Raw genomic sequence first — 19,283 nt, forward strand, 5'->3', positions numbered from 1 at the left:
ATGAACATGCATTGCAAAAGTGTTGTTTTAAATTGATTTGGTTATTGCTTTAACTTTTTTTTTCCTTTATTAAAAAGAAAAAAAAAAAAAAGTTTTCATTTCTTTTAGTTGGTTTTGTTCTTAATCCTGAATCCAGCTTATGTACTGGAAGGTAGCTTGTGTTTATGTATTTCTCATTTGATGAAAACCTGCTGAAATCTTCACATGTATTAGTAATCACTTGCACCAGTGTTAATTTAAGCAATACAACTGAGATCATACTTGGCCTTACATCTGTATGTGGGAGCTTTGCGGTCTGATTTATCTGCTGTGTTCGCCTGAGTAGCCTCTCATTTTGGCCCAGGTTTGGGCGGTGAGAAGTCAGGAGGTGGGTGGTGTGGGTGGGCTGCTGGCTCCCGTCAGCCGCAGAGCTAACGGGGCACCTTCTGTTTTGGAGAGACAGGGCAGAGAGGGAGAGAGAGCAGCGGGCTGAGGGACTGGCGCGCACCGCGAACGCTCAGGGCGGGCACCACCGTCCTCGTGGCACAAAAAAGGGGTGTTTGTATTTGGGGGGATGGCTGTGGTTTGCTGTTTCCTATGTAATATTGTACATGTTGGCTGGGGCTCTTTCTGCTTTGAAGTCGAAGGACAAGAAGTGCCCCTGCTTCACTGCACCGCTCCGGTTATGACTTTATTTCTGTTTTGAGATGAAAACTGAGGTTTAGTTTGAGTGTTCCAAAACCAGATACCACTCTCTCTCTCTTTCTTGTAGGCAGGGTGCTGCTGTGCCAGGCAAACCAGGAGGGATCTCCCGTGTACAGTGCCCCCAGTTCACTAGTATACACATCCACAAGTAAGCTAGTGTTATGGCTCTTGTTTTGTTCTGTTTTGTGACAAAAGCACATTAATGTGAATTAAGCCCCCTAAAAATGTAAACTTTCCCAATAGCTCTTTTTAAGGTAAATGTGGTATTTATAAACATATGCAAGTAATGTCAACAGGTAATGCAGTTGCAACTTTATCCTCAGAGTATATTTTATTTAAAAAAAAGACAACCTATATTGCAATGTTCTACAGAAATGGTCAAAAGCTCTATAGTAACAGTGAAATTTTTTGGAATCCAGTACTGTTGCGCACTCTGCATTTTGTGTAGAAGATGAAGTTGTGTTTCTTTTTCTATCCTGGTCACAACTGTGATTTAATAAACAAAAAGTCTTATATCACGCCACCATTTGACTGTGTCAGGAAGCAAATAGATATGAAGTTTTTTTTACAAAAGCTAAAAGACTGTGTACAAGTGGGTTTTTTGAATTATAAAAAGCGGCCCTAATAAAAATAGCAAAGACAAGCTGAAACAATAGATGCTGCCATCAGCCTTTTTTCTGTACAAAACTTTGGAGTAGAAATGTGTCCTCTAGAATTCTGAAGCAGAAGCAGAACTGACTCTTCTGAGAGTGTTGCAGATTGTATGGGTGGTACCACTGATGCCCATTCTGCAATCTAGTCAGATAAGAAGCCTCTAGCTAAATGGAATAGTAATAATTGCTGCTTGCTGAAATAGGGTGAACAGCAGCATTTGTTATATGTTCTTAGCAGTCCTCCATAAAGAAAATATTTTACATTGTCTGATTTAATGTTATCAGATATGCTTTTTATCAATCTAGAATGCAGTTCTACTTTCTTAAAGCTTATCTAGATTACGGATTTTTTTTTTTTTATTAATTAAAACCAGGAATGAGGACAAAAAAGTTCCATAGCAATCATCTCTACAGTCATGTAACTCTCTTATGTCAAAGGCTGTGAATATCATCCCCAGAGCTGCTGCTTTTACAGTATAAATATGGGGGTCTACCTTCAAATCAGGAGCCTACAAATACACAGCAAACTAACAAAATATATGAAGTGTTTTAAATTGGAAATGAAAATATCAGTTAAATCTGCATTTGCTTCCAGATGCTCCAAGAATATTTTGTACTATGTCACCTTTCCCAAGCAGTGGTTCTTTTTAATCCTTGTAGTACCACAGACATGAAATACTTACTGTTTAAATCAATGTTCCCTTTTTTACGTTTTTGGTGCACTATTCCTTTTTGACTAGTCTTTTGACTGAAATACCAATCTTTGGCTGAAATTCTTTTCCTAGAAAATTATGCAGACATTTCATTCATCTCGCTGTTAGGGAGCTCCTTTTGCGGGGTGGGGTGGGGTGGGATGGCAGTGTTTGTTTCTCATTTTCTGGAAATTACTCTAAATAAAGCCTTTTTTTAAGTTTGCCCTGTTGCTCCTATGATTTCACTGAGTTCTGTCCTAGGAAATTTATTTCTGGGGTTGCTGGTTACATTGTACAGTATTTCCACTGTTATTAAATCCCTAGATAGTCATTGTATAGCTAGCTAAGCTCTATACTTCACTGTTTCGATTATGTCTCATGAGTCAATCCTTTGAAAAATCTTATTTTGCAGTGGTGCTCCTTGAATAATGATATCCTAACAAACACCTGTTTGTTTTCAATTATGCCAAATACATAAGTAAACAGACTTTGCCTATCTGCCTCCCACTGGGCAATGTGTAATACACAGTTTCATAACAGAGATTGCTAGTAGCCCTTGCAGTAGAAATTATTACACTTTTGTTGAACCTGTGTGTCTGCAAGTCATGATTTTTCTTTTATTATGTATAGTATTTCTTATTGCCAAAATGTAGTTCCCCCCACAGGGTCACAACTCCTAATAATACGAAATTACTACAATTACGAATGATTGTAATTGGTTTTTTTATTTCTCCTTATTACAAAACTTTCAGTAAAGATGTAAAATAGTTCCATTTCTATAAGAAATTCTAAGAAGTGAATAGAAATGAAGCTCGAGTTTTGTCCCATTTTCTTTCTTTTATTATTTTAAAGATCTTCTATATTCCATTTTTATGCACATTTGTAATACTGAAATGATAACTGATAAGTCAACATTAACATCTAGGAGATCAATACTTTCACTATTATGATTCCATGTAGACAACAATATTGCAGCCTTCATCTTTGAATAATTTGTTAATCATTTATTCTCTTACTTTTGGTATTGTAACTGTGTAATATTTTAGAACAGCCTACAATGTAAGAATTCAGAGGTTTTAAATCTGTAATTGTTTTAACAGAAGGGAAAGAGTCAGCTGAGATTTTTAAAGCTGTTTGAGAGGTTTGGAGTTCATTAAATGCTAATGGCATTTAGGAATTTTCAGATATTTGGAAGAGCATAGTCCCCATTTTTAGAAATGTTGTCCTTAACTTGACTGTTCATCTTTTGCTCCTGAGTTATATTCTAGAAGGAATTAAGGACTGAAACATGGGTGTAAAATACATTTTTTAAAATTTGACTAGCTTTATTTCTCACTTAATTTTTTTGTCTTCTTAATTGTATTGGTCGCTAGTAGTCTCTGATGACTCTGAATATTTTTACCCCATTTTTTGGCTAACCAGAAAGAAGAATGCATTTCTTGGAGCTACTCTTTCCCTTCTGATGTTTTGTTTCCCCAGGATGTATTTTATGTATCACATTGTACATTTCCCAGTACAGTGATTAGTTACACCTCTGAATATGTCAGGAGGTGGAAACATGGCTCTGCTTCCTTCCATCACTTCTGGCCCTTTGCATAATACAGGAAGAAATGAGCTGTTTCTTCTGCAAGCAGTGGAACAAATCAGTAGCAATAGTCTCTCATGCCTCATCTGTTCTCTAACGCTGAAGCAGAAGATGGGACCTGGATCAGTTTTTCATTTGCACATCTATTCTGGGAATAGACAATTTGTTATGTAGAAAGCCTAGTTTCAGCACGCAAATATGTTCACATCCCTTGGTGGGACAGACAGATTCTTTGCCTTATTGAGACAACCAAAGTAGGGAAGCTCACGGTCTCATCTTGGCTGCTGTAGATTCCCATAGTATTGGCATCTCGAGGACAGAACTAATACAACTGATTTCAGTTAAATCCCTCAAAATTTTCCTAATGTAGAATGTAGACAAGTGTCGAAGGAGATATACCCAGAAAGTAAAGATTAGAGTACACCAAGTCCCAGCAAGTAAGCAAGCATTCACTGGAAGCTTCCTGGAGGCCCATGATACCTCACCGAAACTTTGTAAATCAAACAGTTTGGCTGCACATAACTGACAGTCTTTTTTTGCCCCCACTTCTTTAGACTAGTTTCTTCCACAGGAACTTTTAAAATCCTGAAGAAATTTGTATCTACTATTAAATAGGAAAGGTATCAAGAAAAATTTTGGAACTTTTCCAAGTTGAAGCCACTCGAGAATAGGATCCATGAGAATATTAAGATCCTGCTGGACAAAAGGAAGATTCAAAAGAAGAAAAAAGTTCTGTCACTGAATATCTGTATCATTGTTCTACAAAGGACAGTAATATAGCTGGGTATGTATGGTTAAAAAAGGCAAAAATACAAATCTGAATTGATGCAAGGACTTTTAAAAGCTGTTTAGTGCCTATTTTCCCCATTTTTCGAGTGCCTGAAAATGTGAATGAAATAGAAGTTAATGAGAGCCAAAACACGGGAAAGGAGGAAGAGGTGAAATCATAGTCTCATAGAATAATGCAGGTTGGAAGGACCAGGTGGCACCAGGGCACCTTTAAGGATGGAGACTGCACAACCTTTCCGGGTCACCTCTTCCAGGGCGTGAATGTCTGAACAGTGGAAATCTCTCTTCTTTCAAGTTATGTTTGTTGTCTCTGTCTTCCCAGTGTGTGCCTCTGTGAAGAGCCCGGCTCTGTTTTCCTGAGAACCTCCCTTGCCCTGTCATGGCAGGGGATGGAAAAGGAGATGCACCTGCCAGTAGAAAACCTCTTTGTGCTCTGGAATAACTAATCAACGTTCTTGGGCTCGCTAAGCACTAGCTGGTGTGGCGAGGAAGCCAGCCTAAAGCTGTGCATCACATTTTTCAAAAATTGACAGTTGTGCAAACCCAGGTCCCATGGAAGGCAATGGGAGAGAGACTATGAATTTTAATGAAGGTTCAAAGGCAGCTAAATATTTTTCACAGTCTAAATCAGAGCGTTAATCTTTGTAACTTTTAGGCTTTATTTTAGCACCAAGCGAAAATAAAGATACTTGAGTTATCAGATGTGTAACTATTAGTAGATTTTTCTAAGCAAGTATTAAAGGGACAGTTCACGGGACCGAATAGCTCACATATATGGTAAAATAGTAAATTGCTGCATGCCTTTGTTCAGAATGATGCCCATGTGAATGCCTGTATTTCCCAAATGTTTTGCATGTCCATAAAAGAATTTTGCCTTGACTTCAATGAGTACATTTTAAACTGATGTCAGTTTGGGCTTACATTTTCTAAATGTTAGAGTGGTTTTATCTTCAACAAGCATGCTTATCAGCTTCAAAATGTACATGCTCTTTTTCCATAAATTTTCTTTTTTTATTCAAAATAAATAAATCTTTCATATTGCAATAAAGTGATAGAATTAAAAGGAGGAAAAAATACGAACATGCAGAAATCAGAGATTAATGTATTTTATTTTATCATACTCAATGGCAAATGAAGTTGATGGCCCGTTTTTTAATTGATATATTGATTACAGTTTTGTAAGGAGTGGTGGTGGAATTCAGCAAAAATGATTGAGGTGGTACAAATGCTTATAAATCTGTCCCACATTGTTCATGTTCTTTAATAGTAATTGTCTGATAAAACTTCCATCAGTTTCTGTAATTAACCTAATGGTCTAAATGAATTTCCAGATCACTGGTTATTCATTTCAATATAGAAAATGCCATTACATTGAGTTTAATTAATACAAAGTAAGTTCACAGACCATTGTATCCTTAGAATAGAATTGTACTGTTTTAACTGTTTCAATTATGAATATTTCTTCCTCTTGTTTTGTCTGTCCCATTTATGGACTTGAGTATTCATTCTCTATTCATACTAAAATAGTATAAACCCTTTATAATGAAAATATTTAAACCCCAATGCACTTCAAGTTCCCATCCTCAAAATATCAGTGTAGATATTTTTTGTATTTATTTCAACTATTTTTAAACAGAATTCAGTCAGTGCCAAATTCATAATCCCATGATATGCCCTAGAACATCTTATTTGTCTTGATATTCCTTTCACAGAAGTACATATGACAGATAAGCACTCACCAGAGAATACTTTTGCTTTGCGTCAGACAGATATTAAAACAATAAACTATGTTGCCCTGGGATTTTAGCTTATGAGCAACCAGAAAACAACAAGGCAAAGATGAGATGTTTTTGAAAGGTGGGAAGGCAGTTCTTTCAGAATATTCCCTGGAAACCTTTGGTCCTGTAATATTTTTGACAAGAAATATTTTTAATGCTCAAGTTCTTTTAAAGCAAATCAGGAAAATAGATTCCATTACTTCAGAGCAGGCATTGAAATGTTCCTAAATTATCCTAATAATCCTACTGATCCAAAGTTATGTTTTATATGCCAGGAGAGAAGGAAAATCTATAGCAGAAGCTTAAAGTATTAATTACATAATATGGGAATTTTGCTTTTTATATATGTTCTCTATTAAAAACTTACCAACACGTATGTATGACAGACACATGCACTGTTTTTAAAAAAATTATTTTTTTTTCCTGTGGGTATTTTGCTTTGATTCATAGGTGGAGGATAGTTCAAGACTTCGTTGCTATGCATGGAATAAATAAGGAAAATCGTAAATACTAAGTATAAATACCACATCCGATAGTCTATCTGAGGATTCATTGTGCTACAGAAATGAAAAATAAGTAAAGCCTGTCTATTCAATATGTCTCTTGAATATCCTCCCTTAGAAGTAGGTTCCTTAACTTATAAATATTAGTAAACTACCTAAAAAATGCTGTATGAAACTATTTTCATGTTTCTTGTTTCAGCGAAGACATTCCAGGTTTTATTTTTCTGTGGCATTACTAATGGATTGAAGTAAGACCTTTGACATTTCTATTATATTCAGGGATATTTCCAGTACCACAAATATTACATGGGGAAAATAGAAATTTTCAAAAGGTGATTTAAAGTGCGCTTCTGAGCAGGATCATTAGTGGAAACATTCAGTTTAGAAACCTTGATTCAGTTGATTTTGTCAGGTTTAATCTGTTGGACACATGTAATTACCTGAAAATTATATTGTAATGATGATAGTCTTATGATAGTATTACCCTGAGACTCCAAGCAACTGAAGTGTAGGTGTTCCTGGCATTTAGTATATCCTTTTCTGGGTTTTGTATGTAAGACATGACTGACAGTATTCAATCCAAATGGACATATGCTTTATTGTAATGACATCAATGATTAATTTGTTCTGATTTTATTGTTGTAATTTTTCTTAATTTATGTGTTGTGTTTTTGCTGTTATTGGTAAGGGAGAGACTGTTTAGTAAGCTTGCCATTTTGAATTTGTATATGGGTCAGGAACAGTTTAAAGAATGAGTATTCATATGGTATAAATAATTTGCTTATGTTACAGTGTTTGTGAATTAAATGTAAAAAGGTTTCTGCAAACTCGATTTTTAATTTCTCTTAAACTAAAATGGAATGGCAGGTCACTTCATCACAATTAAAAAATATATTAGTAGATTGTATTTACATGTTTGTGGTTTTGTCTGCTTTTTATTGTTTCATAGGAAAAAAGTAGAGTAACCCTGCAAAGGAGTTCTGTGATTAAGCCAACTTAACCGTTGTAGGACTGAGATTCATGAATGAAACAGTGCAAAAATCCTGCCCAAAGGGAAATGTCCATACATCTGCGTGCACCAATCACACGTATCATTTCCAGGCTACAAAAAACTCATTACTGAACATTTAGGGGTCAAACTGTCTTTTAATGTGCTTCCTGAATTAATTAATTGCCTTTATTTATAAAGGAAAGAGAATCACCTGGTAGTAACCCAGGAATAATGTGAAAAGTGCCCTTCCTGGTCTGTATGTTAAAATATAGTGGGTCTACGTGAAACTTTAAATAAGGAAGATACCAATAAGTAGGAAGGGAAGTTCACTAATTTATTTCCATAATTTCCCCCCCCCCCCGCCATGTATAGAAGTGTAAAAGGTTGAAAAATTATGTATTGCTTCCAGAGAAACATATTGATGTCATCTCTTGTTGAAATGTCTTTAGAAGGGTTTTAAACACTGTTTTGGTCCATTGTATTGGACCTTTCTTTGAACAAAGTTACACAAATCTGAATGGAGGATAACTCCACTGACTTCTAAGTCAGATAGTTATAAAGATAATACAAAATTAACATAATTGAGTAAATTATATCTATATGTATTATGTTATATTCTGGATTTAAGTATCAGCCTTTTTAAACTGTAAAGTGAACCTCTTTGGGGCTTTTTGGTAGCATTGCCTGAAATTCTTGTTACAGCACTGTATATTTCCCTTCTGTAACTATTTTCAGGATAACTATCCTCTTACCTTCTGTCTATCAGTATTTTAAATGGTGACTAATAAGTCATCAGTAAGATGTATTGTAGTCATCCAGAATCTGTAAACATGGGTTTCATTTCACTCCTGCAAATCTGTTTTTAAGTACCTTGCTGTTTATACTCATTCTTCTGTTAATCTGTTTAGTGATGGTGCAGTTTGTCTGAACTAGCATGCTTAAGAGTTTTATAAAGATAGACATATCCTGAATTGTGTGCCACTGACTTTTTTTAACTTCTATACCATCCTACACCTGGGTAGTGGGAAATGACTAGAAAGGTGTGCATTACATTTTTAATAGTAAATTGTGGACAGTATCTTTGTCCTTTAGTTCAAATAATAAAAATTATATTTGACCAAGGACAGTTGGGCATCTCATGTCTTAACTTAGTGCTTTCCTGTTAATGGAGGTATGGCACTTGGCCACTGGCAGTGCTCGTGACTAACCAGTGAGCTAGGACAATAGGATTGTTTGGACTTACTGCTCTCACTATGCAGCTAATTAGTGAGAATTACATTTAGTATTTGTTTGCATCATAATCTATGATGTTATTGTACGTAAGATCCTTTGTGTAGAGTCCTAGGTGCAGGCTCCTGATGTTTCCTTAGTTTTGCATTCTAGATGCTGTGTAACTCATTTTTAGTAGGTAGGCACTCACAGTTGACTATACATCTCAAATCATTCTGTCTGTCAGATGTAAAGTTGTTAATTTTGTGGTTTTCAGCTTAGTCTGTAAGATTTGCTTTCAAATAAAGACTTACTTCAGTGTCACTCTTTCTTGCATTGTGTGACGGTTGTTATTAAATCATGGCGCTTAAAACCATGTTGCATACAGCAAAATTCTTCAACCTGAATTTCACAAATAGTAAGTACTTTTGAGGAATTAACATTTTTAATATCTATATGACTCTGCAGGTGCAAATCTTTGTTTTGATGTTTTTTTCCCTTATGGATTGGATTAGGTTAATAGCTGTTTTTTTCCTCAGTCACTTCCTGCCTAAATTGTTCCCAACCCAACAACATTCTGACAATGTTCTTTTTTACAGTTTAATAATTCTGTTGAGTTTTAGTAATCCTTGTGTCATCCAGACAGAACTTCTTGTCACCACATAATTGGCTTTCATAAACATTCAAATTGCGAAATTTTGTCATCTTTTTTATAGTAGTGCTACTCTTCATCTAGTTTTCCAGAGCCATGTCCCTTTTACTTTGTCTCAGAAACAGTGTTTAGCTAGACACAGGGGACTTTTTCCATTTGCTTGGAGCTTTTAGATGTCCAACAACTAGGAACACAAGACAAGTTATTGATCAGTTTGATCATCTGTATTTGAAGATTGTTCTTTAATTTAAGATCAGATGTGGCTTCTTTGATCTCTACTGTTTCTTTTCCTTTATGGCCTAGTTGCTTTGTTGTTTGTTTTTACCTACTGAGCTTTTTCTTGTTTGTTAGTCATTTCTTTTGTGAAAAATCAACTATTCTTTGTATATCAACTATTTGTGTTCTTTGTAACATCAACTATGCAGTATTCTTATTTTGTTACTAAGTACACTAAGTAATTTGTCCACCAATTATAGCATTTTTTTTATTCAAAGTTGTAAGCTGGTGTAATTATATAGCTTTACAAAAAAAAATCTAAATCTTCTTCTCTGGTCTTTTTTAATCCCTCCTCATCCTTCATTTTCTTCTGTGTGTTAAGAGAAATCCCTTGATGTCTGAAGGTTTCAGGTGGCTGCATATATAGCCCAGTAAAAGAAGGATGAGATATATGGGAATTTCCGATAATGACAGAATCACCAAATGACCAAATCTCAGAATGGCTGAGGTTGAGAGGAACCTCTGGAGGTCACCTTGTCCACTCACCTTGCTCAAGCAGTGTAACCTCAAGCAGGCTGCCCAGGACCACATCCAAACAGGTTTTTAATATCTCCAAGGATGGAGACTCCACAGCCTCTCTGGGTACCTCTGCCAGTGCTCAGTCACCCCCACAGTGAAAAAGTTTAGACAAAATATGAGACAGTTTCCAGGCTTTGGCATCAAGACTTTGCTGCTAAGGTTGTAAATTCCTGGCATATAATGGTATCAATACATATAGAAACTAATGGTGGTTTGTTTATTTGTATATTAGAGGAGATGAAACAAAGGGAAGCAGAGGAAAAGAATAATTCCCTATATACTGAAAATAAGTATAAAGAAAACTTAAGTGTGAATTCAGTATATGCAAGTCATTGTTGAAATAGTAGATCAATTAGATCTGGAAGCAAATTTAAGCTAAAGTTAACCAAGTAAGAAGTTTTGTTGGAACAGTTAAGTGTCTTCCTACAATTTAACATAAGAATGAGCACATTAAATAGGAGGTTGCTTTTTACTGAAATATTTTATGCATGTTTTTTGAGTGCATTTGATTTTGTTGATGGTTTGGTATGGAAAAATCTAACAAATCTTGGTTTTCATATGTCTGAGGATGAAATAGTTGAAAACAGTGTCTTAAAGAAGCTGTCTGTCCTCTTTCCAAAAATATTTATGTAACCTTTCAGGGTCTACCTTGTTATAAAAAGTTTCACCAAATTTATGTAAAATTTGGTGCTAATTTGGATTTGACTGGAAACTTAATGCAGTAGTGTTGTGTGAAGGGATTCAATTACAGTGCGCAGTGCTTTATAAGTCGCTGTCTGACATAAAAAGTTAATTAATCAGAGCTGTGTCAATTTCCTTGTGCCGTGTCAATTTGCAGCAAGGTAATTAATCACTAATCGCCCAGCGTGCAGCAAACTAAAAGACAATCCATGAGTCATTTATTGTTGTTTTTTTCAAAACAAATGGCACACAGAGCCATGAAGAAACACATCTTGCCTTTCATAATATTTTTATCGACAGTTTTGCATGTTGTAATAGACTGCAGCAACAAGCAGCTGTAGTTCAGTGGAATATGAATATTAAAGAAACAAATGAGAGCAGATTTATAGGCCATTGCTTTTCTGTTATGTCAGTTTTGAGATTACACTGAGCAAATGAACAGTGAAAAATTACTCTTCCATGTGGAGAATGGTGATTAGGCTTGTACATTAATTAGAGATTTTTGTTTTCCTTTTCAATGCATTTCAAATGAGAATGTCCTATAAGTAATGGTTTGTCCAAAATACCGATTTATTCATTCCTAAACAACAGTGTTTAATACTGACATATATTTTTGTGCAATAGTAAGGAAATTATTGTCACACTGACTTTAAGTGTGTTTCAAAAAATAAATAGATTGTGAATTAAATAAATAGAGGTGACCAGTTCTGACTGTATTTGACATATATGGCAAATTTCCTTTGGATTAAGTTAATTCACAACTAGATCGCAGGGACAATCATCTCACAAAAGTGACAGGTGAAAAAATGTATTTTCAGCTTACTATTTTTAAACATTGTGAACTTTCTGAAGATTTTTTTTACCCTGAAATTTTAAGAATCCATATATGTATATAAAATATAAAAGCCTTTTTATGTTAAAATCTGTAGTAACAGAGCTTAAATTTTACTTGCACTGTATTTTGGACTGTGTATTTAAATGCAAAGATCTGCACACATCCTCTTTAACACAGTTCTTATAATTCTTACAAAGAATGCTAAGTAATACTACTTATTACTATAATTGTGAAGTGAAAACTTACTACACAGCCTACATTGGGATAAACTCCTGATTCTGTTCCTGGAATTTCAGATAATATCATATAGATTATTCTGCTTAGCCTTCCCTCATAAGGAATACCTCCTGAACTATGGGAATGGAATAATGTAAATGTGTCTCCCTGCCTTTCTAACAGTTAAACTGTGTTGCAGTAAATTAGCTGTAAACTGATGCAAACATGGCGTAACATTAAAATTCTTCACCATAAAACATTTGAAAACTCTTGATGGCAGATGACCTGATAGTCTGCACAAAGAAGGAGAGCTTAGGAGTGATGAGAGGTAGATTCGTTCATCCATTTTGATGGCACACCTTTCTTGAGGCATATGGCACTCTCATACAAATTCAAACCACAGCACAAATGCAAAGAATAATTGCCCATTAAAATGGCTGTATATTTTTATGGCTTTGATACAAAATCTGCCCCCTGTTGTTTTTTGCATCTGCTTCTCTTCCATCTATCCCAAAGCTTTAAAACTTTAATACACAGTGTATAACCCTTAAGTATTTTTTACTAGGTTATATTCATCCTTTTGGGAACTCAAGCTTTGTCATTGTTCCTTCAGCCTTTGTTTTCCAAGGGATATGTTGAGATATGATGCCTAGAAAGTGCACCTACCTGTCATGTTCATTTAATAAAAAATTAGTAAATCCAATGCTTATTTTACATCTTTTGGGAGAAATTAAGATTTGATTAAATTTCATCTGTGAACACAGAGATTAAGTTCCTCTTCCTTATGCTCATATTTGTTTTCTATATGAAATCATTAGTTACCTAAATTTTACCGATATGCTAACACGAATCCTGCTAATTCCAAAGGCCTTTTTAGTTGCTTAAATGTAGCAATTTGCTGACCAGTTTTCATGTTTGAGAACTAAACTGAAGTTTGATGAAGGAGATACCCTTACAGTGCTTCTATGTTTACTAAGTGTATTCAGAAGAGAGAACTTGTTGGACAATATTCATTGTACTAATACTTTTTTAAAAAAAAGTATTTCTTAAATATAAAAATAGAACAAATAAGTTTAAAGAAGGAATCTTACCAACATAACGTTCCTTAAAAATTTTCATTTAAGCTGTAATACCAGGTGATTTGTATGCTTTTGGATAATTATATTAAGCAAAGCCAAGCACTTCCACAGCATACTGTTTTCACTCTTCTTTTTTAATTTGAAAAAGTAAAATTGCAGTTCCACTGTAGGAGCTGATGTTTTGTTGTTGCCGCTGTAGTCTCATTCATATTTGAATAGCTGAATGAATAACTATAGCACTGATGGGGCTATTAGATGAAAATGTAAATTGTTTCTTTGGCTTGATATTTGATTATATATAGTCCTTAGAAAAGTTTTTCTTTTTAACCTCGTATTATTGCCTCATATCACCGATGTGTAGTTGGAGAAATCTGCCTTTTCTCTATCACAGTCGGAAGAATTCCAGTCATCAAATTACTTTGATAAATTTAAGGTACTTTTGCTTAGAATTGGACTCAGATGCTTCCCTGCTGCAAGTCAAAGACATTTTCAACCCCATTACAATAGCATTTTCGCTGACTGAGTTTCAGCAGTTTGGCAGTGAGGCACTAAGGAAGGTTGACCTACAAACTGTAAGTCATTAAAACCTTTACCCCTCCTGGCTAGTACATTCATTACTTTTGGGGCTGGTTAATAGCACTTAACACTTCCTGATGAGAGAGCCCTTTTCATAAAATTGTTTTTATGAAGTCCATTCTTCAGTTGTGTTCTAATGGTGCCTCTTCTGCTAGTTATTTTGGGGTGAGGATATTAAAAAGTTGGTAGCAAAATAAATTCTGTGGTTATTACATATTCCTAACCCTGTGACTTCTCAGCTGCGCTGAAGTAGCATAATTTTTTTTTTTTTCCTGAACTCAGATCTAGGGTGACATGATCTTGTTGATTATTTTACCTCTAATCTTAATCTTTACTATTACTACCTGGAAATAGAAGGCATGTTTTCAGATACTCTGATTTTCAGACTGACCCAAATCAATTTTTTGGGAAGGATATAATTCTGTTTATATATAATCTGTACTGTTAGACCTCATTTGATCATAAGACCTTGCACTGCCACTCTTGGTTCCATATTTCTTAGACTTAGTTTCCAAGATCATGTCTCATCCTTTTCCTAACAGAACTCCAAATCATTGCTCTACCTTCTACTAATTGCTTCTACAAGCTTTTTCAGAGTTTTGCTTTACTCTAGACATTTTATGCTTCGTGATTTTATTCAGGAGACAATGCAAGGCAAGCATAGCAAAACAATTACAGTACTTCAGGCTTTTAATTCTAACACATCCTTTGTGTTGCAGATCCTTTGAAAATGGTAGAAAACACTGTCTTGTCTTAGCATCTCCCATCAATGCTGAACCGCCATTATGGGTTCTGGATTTGGTAAACACTTATGGGCTAAGTGACTCTTCCTGCTAGCTCTATCTTCTAGCTGTTTTTCCTCTTTCATAAAAGAAAGCCTTCTTTCTCATAAAAAAGTAATATTATTTTTTAAAAATATATTATGGTTTTTTTGCTCGTTCATTGATGGGGGCACACTGCTTTTCTGGTGACATTTCTTTGTAGAGAACCATCCACTGTCAAATATTTAAGGTCAGTGGCCCTTCCTGTAATTTTTTCCAAGGTGTCACCACCATGAAGAATAAAGAGTATTTAGGACAAATGCACAACTATTGCAAAATATATATTTTAATATGTCTGTGTGACAGCTGGATTGAATGGTACAATTCAATGGAAAAAAAGGCGTGCAAACCACATTAGGAGTTCATGCTTTCACGGAGGTATATCCTCAGTGTCTCCTGTACAACTTCTGCACAATTCCAGTTGGTTTTCATTAGGCCTATATTTACTCATTTCTTCTGAAAAATCAAGATATAGGTCTATTCTTCACACACTTGTATAAGGTGTGTGGCTGTATGGAGGAATTGGTAAGTTAATTTCAAACAGTACATTTTACAGCAGAAAGATTGTCTAGGACCCTGAAAGAAGACAGCTGCTTTAAATATTGCCAAACGTAGATGTTAATTACAAAGAATTAATTGCTGAAACAGATCTTGGAGCAGGAGTTTCCAGACCGTGTATTGTAAGCATGTAACATTGTTACACGCCTTACATTGCTTAGGCTTTTTTGAATTGGTTTGGTTTTCTTTACCACTGCCTCTGTTTTTCTTGTGAAAGTGTGTTTTCTATCAATATGTAGAGAACTATAGCTGCACATGTAAGTGGGGAAGTTGTGCAAACTGCTCAAAGGTTGTCAAACTTCATTAATTTTTTGTCAGTGGCTTTTAGGTCAGAGGAATTTCTCTTAATCTTGGCAGTTTAAGAGTGTCCCTAAAGACTACAGGTTTTTTAAAGCTAGCTACAGAATAGCAACCTTCAGGTTTATCATTTAAGATATCCACCATTTCAGATATCACTTTATACTGGCCAGACTTTTTATTTATTTATTTGCATGATTAAAAACAAAGGCACAAATTAACTCTCAAATTATTGGAGAAACTTACTTCTAGAAATGACCGTCTACTAGGTGGAAAGAAGTCGTTTCTCTAATGCAGGCAGACTGCAGCTAAATATTGCTCTTTTAACAGAGGTAATCATACTGGATTAGATTAGTTCTCCATCTAGTCCAATACCCTGTATTTGGAAAGGAGCAAAAGCCGGATGCCTAAAGAAAAGTTGTAGGACTGGAGCTAGTGTGTGGGTATATAATTCTTTGAACATTCTGTTAGCTTTCTACAATTTGGAGTGGTTTTTTAAACCAGAGGTGATGTCTTTATACTGTTTCTCTGTAGGGAAACTGTTTGTTCGTCGTTTTCAATCATATAAACTTTCAAACTTTTAACATTCATAACATCCAGTGGCAGAAGTTCCATGGTGGCTTATTTAGAAGTTGTGTGAAGAGCCACCTTTTCTCATATTTTCTCCATTATTCATGATTGTGGAGCTTTGGTATAGCTCCTGAAGTCACTTCCTTTTCATGCTGAGGAGTGCTAGTCCGCTTCATTGTTTCTCTTACAGAGGTAACAGACATGATTAGAGTTAAGATAAGTGACCGTTTGAAATATATGTTGTCCGCATCACCTAATTTAAGCCAAGGCAGGAAGTCTCCAGCACGTTGCATTCACAAATACATTCTCTAAGGGACAGAAGTGAACAATGACGCTGTGATGTCCAACCCTCATGTTTTCCTCATGTATTGCTAACTTCCATCTATGAAATTTTATTAGAACTTTACACCTTTTATTTATCTGTTTGTATGGGGAGACAGTCCACTCTATCAGAGGAGCTACAGCACAGCCTATGGATCTTTTTACTATGTTTGCTTATATCTTCAGTCCACTGAAAATTATCATCTACGTTTTTGTATGCACATTGTACTAATTTGTATGCAAGACTGTTTACCTGGACAGGAAAAGGACAAAAGTTACATAGTTTGAGCAGTAGGTCATGGTTCTAGCACTACCGTATTTATACTGCTCAATATTCCATGTTGTTGCATATGCAAAAGTACTTACAGCATCCAGATTTCAAGTATATGAGATATATGTTCATTCCCCGCCCCCCCCCCCCCAAAAAAATGCTTTCCATGACTCTATTTCTTTAAGGCTTCATAAATAAAGTTGATTGCAAAGTTATCAACAATATCCTGAGTACTGTAAGTTCATCATTCTGATTTTCACACGCATTTTTTTTTTTACAGAAGGAGGAATAAAAATATGGTATTTGCACTTTTTAAAAAGACTGTTTTAACTTATTTTGTATTGCCATAAGATTATGTTGTATCACAGATATGTAAATCTTTGCAGAATTATTGTATAACCTTTTTGTCAGTGAGAGGGACCTAGCAAAGCCCAAAAGCCACAGTAATAAGGCAATAATGGACAAGTCACCGTAATTACAGTATTTTCCTTCATGTCTTCAGCCAGCACCATCTACAAGTTCTGAATTTTTCATTTTGTTTTTGAAATTTAAGGCTGCTTTTAAAATTTAATGCTAAAACAGATGAAAGACAAATGTGGATTGAAATCAATTCATATTTCAGACTTGAAAAGCTTACCCTTTTATACATCATTACTTCCATTTTCTTGCTTCTTATTAGGGCTTTGCTAAGCAATATTTATTTCTTTTATCTTATTTACATACTGAAAAAAGTTCAACACAGTGAACCACAACTGAAGTAACCTGAGTGCCAACAGAGCTGGATTTGATTTTCTCTGTCTCACTAATGAATTCATTCAAAAAATACCTGTTCTAACATTGGCCAGCAATAGATGGACAAAGGAGAGATGAAGTAATGAAGTATTGGTTAAAAAACTGGCGGAGAAAGTAAAGTGGAAAGTTGGGGTTTTTTTTTTTAATTTTTCAATTAAAAAGTTTATGAAGAGACAAGTTTTACAGACATTTTACAGAAAAACATCTCTAAGTAGTACTGTTTTACTGTTCAATTTCTGATTGAAATATTTTAAGTCTCACATGGAATGGTAATTAATGTTTACACTTAGTGGCAATGACAATATAAAAATGTCAGAGTTAATTTCTTTGTTATGTGTCTAAATTGTTTCTCTTGGGTCTGAATATTATCTGAATTCAGATAGATATTTCCAAACTATGCAAGTCTTGCCTTTGAAGGCATAATGGGTACTGTTATAAACAAGGCACACCCCCAAAATTGGAGAAAACACTTGCCCTGTCTTTCTTTCCCTTGGCATCCAATTAAGACCCAGTTAATAATCAACTTTTGAACAAAAGTAAAGCTCTGTTCGATTGGTAAAATCACGGGATTATTTAGATCATTAGAGGTCACCTGGTCTAACATCTCATCTCCACTCAAAAAGCAGGGCTGACTTTTGAAGGCAGATCAACTAATGTGATGGAAATGTCTCTGGCATTATCAATTTGAGCCTCAACTGGGTGACTTAGACCTCAAGAGTCTCCTGGTAGCAGTGTTGGCTGAAACAGTCAACATTATTTTAAACAGTGACTTCTAAGAGAATCAGAGCTACCTATGATACTGCCATCTAAATTCCCAGTTTGCTGTCTCCTGTTCACATCCAAAGATTTTGCGTAAAAAGGTGAGGCCTCTGGTTAAAAGACTAATAGTTTACTTATTAGGCGACTCCCTCATCCGGTTACAGGCAAGCTTTAATATAAGCACAAACATGCTGCTACATTCCCCTTGTTTGAAAAGACTAGCTTGACCTGAATCTTTCCCATTCATTCTTTTTTTTTTTTCTTCACAGTGCCAGGATTTCCCTACCCTGCTGCAACTGCAGCTGCTGCTTACAGAGGTGCACATCTAAGAGGCCGAGGTCGCACGGTGTACAACACGTTTCGTGCAGCAGCCCCCCCTCCTCCAATTCCAGCCTACGGCGGGTAAGGAGATCGGCCCCTTTTACCTATTAGCATGAATCTCCAAAGGCTACAGACTCTTTGTGACTGTGGTGCATGCTGATCGTTTCTCACCACAGAAACCAACGCAGCATGCAACCAGTCCCGGTGCTGGAAGTGGTGCACCTTGCACGGAGTATTGAAAAATGACTGTAATTTGTACTGCCATGGTTGGCGACCTTAAACATTTCAGATGTCACATATTGTTATGTAAATGCTCCTAGAAACGGAATGCTTTGGAACAGAGAATTTGTTTCAGCTGAAGATATATTTTTGATGATTGCAAACATCTGGTTATTAAGGAGGTTGGATCAAGTTAACTTCTTTTTCTTCAAATCATCCACTGAAAGTTGTCTCTGGACCTGAAGGCTTAGTGGTGTGTTTGGTTTTGGGGGTGGTTTGGGTTTTTTTTTCTTTTTTCGTCATTTTTTTGCTTGTTCGGGGTTTTTTGGTTGGTTGGTTTTTTTTAAAATTTATTGCAGTTTATTTAGTTCTTCTAGTTGACATCTTTACCACAATAGAAATCTGGGGTGCTTCTCTCAGGGCCACGTGGTTTTCAGTATATTTGCTTAAATAACACCTTAAAATCTCACTGTCAGTGACCTACATTCACTAAAATCAAATAGTAAACTAAGGAACAAAGGAGAGAAATTCATAGTAATAATTTCTAGAAATTTAATAATCTGTTATTTCAGAATTTTTTTTTAAGGTATATTTTTGAGGGAAAGAAGGAAGAAAGAAATTCTTCTGTAGCTATGT

At 35.4% G+C, this 19,283-nt stretch overlaps 1 protein-coding gene across 42 annotated transcripts in view; it reads left to right on the forward strand.

Annotated features, from left to right (window-relative positions):
- Positions 1 to 19,283, forward strand: part of RBFOX1 (RNA binding fox-1 homolog 1) — a 1,354,570-nt gene that overhangs the window by 1,284,162 nt on the left and 51,125 nt on the right. For 32 of the 42 annotated variants that reach the window (XM_069809866.1, XM_069809898.1, XM_069809864.1 and 29 more), the window contains 2 exons: positions 752 to 832; positions 18,377 to 18,509. In XM_069809866.1, coding sequence (XP_069665967.1) covers positions 752 to 832; positions 18,377 to 18,509 — 214 coding nt within the window. The remainder of the gene's footprint in view (positions 1 to 751; positions 833 to 18,376; positions 18,510 to 19,283) is intronic. The other 10 variants (XM_069809863.1, XM_069809867.1, XM_069809869.1 and 7 more) reach the window with 1 other exon arrangement.

Source organism: Haliaeetus albicilla, chromosome 22, assembly GCF_947461875.1.
Source record: "Haliaeetus albicilla chromosome 22, bHalAlb1.1, whole genome shotgun sequence".
In the NCBI taxonomy this organism is placed as follows: Eukaryota; Metazoa; Chordata; class Aves; order Accipitriformes; family Accipitridae; genus Haliaeetus; species Haliaeetus albicilla.